This window comes from Anarrhichthys ocellatus, unplaced genomic scaffold, assembly GCF_004355925.1.
Source record: "Anarrhichthys ocellatus isolate YVR2014 unplaced genomic scaffold, GSC_Weel_1.0 scaffold62, whole genome shotgun sequence".
Taxonomy (NCBI): domain Eukaryota; kingdom Metazoa; phylum Chordata; class Actinopteri; order Perciformes; family Anarhichadidae; genus Anarrhichthys; species Anarrhichthys ocellatus.
Genome location: NW_022280092.1, coordinates 10,788 through 15,642, shown reverse-complemented (window position 1 = coordinate 15,642; position 4,855 = coordinate 10,788). Strand labels below are relative to the sequence as shown.

The following is a 4,855-nucleotide window of genomic DNA, read 5'->3' as shown; positions in this document are numbered from 1 at the left end:
GAGAGAGAGAGAGAGAGAGAGAGAGAGAGAGAGAGAGAGAGAGAGAGAGAGAGACTGATCAGTAGCAGAGGCTGCTGTTAGCATTTCAGACAGACAGATGCTGCGACACAAACGAACACAAGCCTGGCTGATACAGAAACACGAATGCTTCGACGCCTAAAAACACCTCCACGTAGGTATGCTTCATGCAAGCGAGGAGACATGTTCGGCTTTTACAATTCGCCATGGATCGGTTCATTGGAGGAGTGACGGTTTGAAAAGCAGGACCAGTTAAAGAAAAGTCTTTGTTGTCGTTGGCTTGGCCACCAAAAAGGAGCGACTATGGCACAGTTTGGCTCCAGCTGCTGTCATTTGCTTTGTGCAACACTCGACTAGTGTTGCGCGAACTGAAAATACACTCAGACCAGATGTCAGAACAACTGTGACAGCAGCGTGAACAGCGCCTGTCCAACTGGCATCCCTGAACCTCGTGCTGTAGAGCGAGGTTCACAAAAGAGAAAGCTCCAACTGTATTTTATATGCTCTCTCTCAGATTTAGAGGATGGGAGGTTGAGTTTGTAAGTTTTCTACCGCTTATCTCTCAAACAATGTTTTATCTTTATCATCAGTTATCAGCTGCTGCTGCTCTTCCCAGACGACCACATCCAGAATCAGATGACTCAATCACTGCTGCTGCTTACTATTGTCACTTACTATAAAACACGCCAACCCCCCTGACCCACTTTCACCATCATAAAATATGAATCGTCTGTCTGTGCGCGTCCATACACAGCACACACACACACCTGCTTTTAGTGAGGAGATGGAAGACAGACAGACTGTGCCTTCCAACAGTTAAAACAGCTCAAACGACAGAGTGTAAAGAACCATTGAACCACTTTCCAGCCGGGATGCAAATCACAAAGCTTTATCGATTATTTTAAATGCAAGAAATGCACGTAAAAAAGAGCCCCTCAAAATTAAATGCTTTCCAAATGTATGTGAATTCTCTAAAGACGTGAATTCAAAGTTAGCTTCAAGGCATTGTCGTTCTTTTTCAAGTCCCTCAGTGCACAAAACATCTTCATGTCTTCAATATGACACAGATAATGATCAAACAGGATTACAATCTCTCTAATTGAAATCACTGAATCTGTCCAGTAAAGAGGAGAGTGTGAGGAAGTGAGAGTAGAAAGAAGCCTCCAAATTCACTGAACCTTGTTGGGTTATAAATCTGTTAATAAGAGTGTTTCCCTCACTGTATTTACAATATCAATGAAATCAACACACGGTTGGTGGTCCAAGCTGTAATGGTCTTTCTCTATACATGGATGGAAACGGAGCGTGATTGGGTGGCCTCCTCTCACTCTCTCTTGGACCATTCAATGGCTTGTCACTGCCCTTTTGAGTTTTGGCAACAGATGGGCCAACGGTCTCTGTCACCTGACTCTGTCGGTCTTTGAACTGCTCTCTTGTATTCACTGTGGGCCACAGACACGTACAGACGCTAACATCTGAACACAATCAACAAAAAAAAAAGCAGCAAATACAGCATTTACTTTCTGGCTGTGCTGCTATTTGCTTAGAGGCGGAGACAAAGACGTGCGACTAAACGACTTCAGTTGGATGATTTACATTTCATTAAATTTGTTTCTCGAGAGCTGAGAATCACTGAAACGCTCAGCTGCAGCACACACACACACACACACACAGGCCATTCAAATCCACAGATCCAACAACTAGCTAGTCAAGAAGCATAAACTATTAGTCTAATCCTGGGATCAGGGCCACGGCTGTGACCGTGAGGTTCATTAATAGCTTCTCGTGTTCAAAGGAACATGATTAGCTTGTTTCAGCTTTTCAGTCTACACAGTTTCAGTCTCCACAGTGTGACTCATAAGACTAGTTTTCACGTTACTGGTGTGCACTGAGCGTGCGACAAAGCTGACCTGAAATCACGAGGATGTTATTAAGGGTTTCTTTTGCCAGTTATGTCACGATATAACATACCAGCTATTCTACATATCAACATGAAATCACGTAACAGGCAAAAGACTTGGAATGCAACAGTTTTCACAATGTGCTCTGTAATTCTGCAAGACACACCTGGAAGTCTAATGAGGTCTTTGCTCAGAATGGATTTTTTTCACAAGACACTCATTTAAATAATGGGAGGCCTCGACTCCCAAAAGTCATGCAATAACTCGTAAATTCCCCAAAGTCAGAAAGTGAGTTAAGCATGGGGCAAGGTGATATTTCATTCCTTGCACTACACACCCTGTCTCCGTTTAGACAGCAGCATTCCTCCACATGCACAGACCTTCCTAGTGAAGTGCCGAACCACACATACCTGAGCTGTGATGAGGAGCCCAAGAAACAATGCATGGATGAGTAGCGCGACGGGAGAGGTTGGTGTTACAGGAGTGGTACGTACCAGGTATACAAAACTGACTGTGCTGCCTTTAACTTCTCAAAAGGTAAAAAAAGGTGAAGTTGGCACCTTGAATCTACATTATAGTAAAAGTAAGTACAGAGAGATCTGAGTGCATGCTCTGTTTTTACCCTGTGCAAGGCCCTCAAATTCACCACTAAGCATACAAACACACACCAACTGAATCATGAGGCTGAGTCATCAAAACCACAGGATTTCCAAAGAAAAAAGAAAAAGAGCCAACCTCACAAAACCTCTGCAAGTTAAAAAGCAACAACGTAAATACATTTAAACATGTCATACTGTAATTGTAATCAATTTCCAATCTAACTGGGAAACAGGGCTGGACTATCAAAACAAGCTGCTTCCTAAAAACAACATACACTTGAGACGACTAGCATAAACTAGTGGTGTTCAGTGGTTCCCAAGCAAAATGGGGTTTTCAAGCTTTTCTCTAATCTTTGCTTGTTTATGTTTTGTTTTTTTTCTTTTAAACTGCTGAATTCTTATGAACTACTGAATATATTTGATTATTCAAATGTAGGAATCTGTGCTGGTAGATTCGTTCTTATATCAAAAAAGTTCAAGACCTGAGATTTTCATAGCATCATTTTTAGAGAAAAACAAGACAAATGGAACATAGCAGCTGGTTGATATTCTGAATTCATTCTACCTGGAGTCACAAATTAAACTGAAATGCCACAGGCCTGACTGTTTGATGCTGTAACCAGCGTAGTGCAGCACAGCACTGAGGTCTCACCTGAGAGAGTAGGTATAGCCGGTGTTTTCGGGAGCACACTGTGGCGGCGTGTATGTGTGCAGTTGTGAAAAATCCATGGTCATTCTTCTTTGTTTAGGCTGCAAGAATCAGGATGCAAGGGACAGGACTCTTTAAGCCAAATCGGACATGGCTTGGGGGGGATAACAACAAGCAAAAACAAACCAAACGTACACACTCACAAAAACGCATGCATTGCCATGTTCAGCCTGACTCTTGCACACAACTTAGTTTTGCTAATGAGCTCAAGATCTGCTACTGTGTAACCGTCTTTAAAAAAAAAATGGATTCAGAACCGCATCTACACATTAAATACAATACAGCGCTGTTCACTGGGCTGCTCTCCAACAATCACAACCATTGGTTAACGCTACGCTGTGCAAACGTGTCAGAAAGTCCAGCAGGCCCTAATGAGAGCTGCTGGACATTCCTTTTCCTCAGGAACACAACAACAACGCTACTGTGGTTCGGACAGTGGACGAGCATTGGCCAACCTCTTCCTGCATGTTGGCTCTGGCTGGCTGTTGACGAAGCTGTAATGAATGACTCGTCTCTTCTCCTCCGGTCGACAACTGACAGGAATGGCTGGCACAGACGGGACAACAACGATCCTCGCTCCAGTTGTATTAAGTAGACTCCTCACCGGGGCAGCTACTTCTACAGTGACTGCTCGGGTAAGCTCCACACAAGAGAATCAGCGGTATTATGAAACAGCAAGGGGTGGGGCTGGATTTTAGGCAATGGGCGGGAAATAACTGCTCCGAGGGCTTCTCATAGGGAACCTGTCTTTACGGAAACTAGCTGTGCAAATACTGTTCCCATAATACACTCGGCTGCCAGTTCATTGGTGCACATTAGCTGAAACGAATGCAGTCCAATACAAGAGTGCAGGGAAGATTTATTGGACTGTTGTATTAGAGTGAATTAGTTTTAGCAAGGTGTGTCTAATAAACTGGCAACTGTGTGTATGCTGTCAGCCAAAACTGCAGAGCATATCCAGGCAAAACTTAGATGACTTGACAGTTTATACAAAAGGTTTTAACCCTTGCTCTATCCAACAAAAAGATTACGATAACTGTGTGTGACTGTTTGAATCAGCATTTCTGGTCATAACAAGCTCAACCATGCTGTATATCGCTCCACCCATATCCTGAGCAAGAAGGGAACTCCTACTCCAAACATCTGATAATGCAGAAACGAAGCGACAAATAAAACAGATGGCCTTTTCCCTAAAATCCTCAACCCATAATCTTAATCATGTTTCAAATCTGCGTCCAAGTCTCCAAGCCGAAAAGACGGATAAACAGAAACAAATATCCAAAAGCCAAGGGGACTATTTTAATTCAGCTGGGATTAGTTTTATTTTGACTCGACAACTGGCGCAATGAATCATGATGCCAGCGCTTACTGTGGGCAAACCAAAGTTATACACCAGACGGCTCCTACAGTGCAACAACTGCAGAACCGAGGATAAGGGAGAGTATGGTGTTCTTAATAAAAAAGCAATATCTGCGGTTTCTATTCTTATATGACTAAATCTATTCACAAGTGTGACATAATTTAATCCTTGAGCTCATCATTTAGGAGACAGGTTCAACAATAACAAACATGCATTCATCCCACACACACACACACACACACACACACACACACACACACACACACAC

The 4,855-nt window shown here is 43.0% G+C and overlaps 1 protein-coding gene across 6 annotated transcripts in view; it reads right to left on the bottom strand.

Annotated features, from left to right (window-relative positions):
• Positions 1 to 4,855, bottom strand: part of sun1b (Sad1 and UNC84 domain containing 1b) — a 25,094-nt gene that overhangs the window by 15,975 nt on the left and 4,264 nt on the right. For 2 of the 6 annotated variants that reach the window (XM_031872110.1, XM_031872112.1), the window contains exons 1-2: positions 3,683 to 4,849; positions 3,171 to 3,268 (exon numbers count right to left, since the gene is read on the bottom strand). The exons of 2 other annotated variants lie outside the window; for them this stretch is intronic. In XM_031872110.1, coding sequence (XP_031727970.1) covers positions 3,171 to 3,268; positions 3,683 to 3,694 — 110 coding nt within the window. In that variant the 5' untranslated portion in view covers positions 3,695 to 4,849. Of the gene's footprint in view, positions 1 to 3,170; positions 3,269 to 3,682; positions 4,850 to 4,855 lie in introns of those variants that run through there. 2 more of the 6 variants (XM_031872111.1, XM_031872114.1) reach the window with 2 other exon arrangements.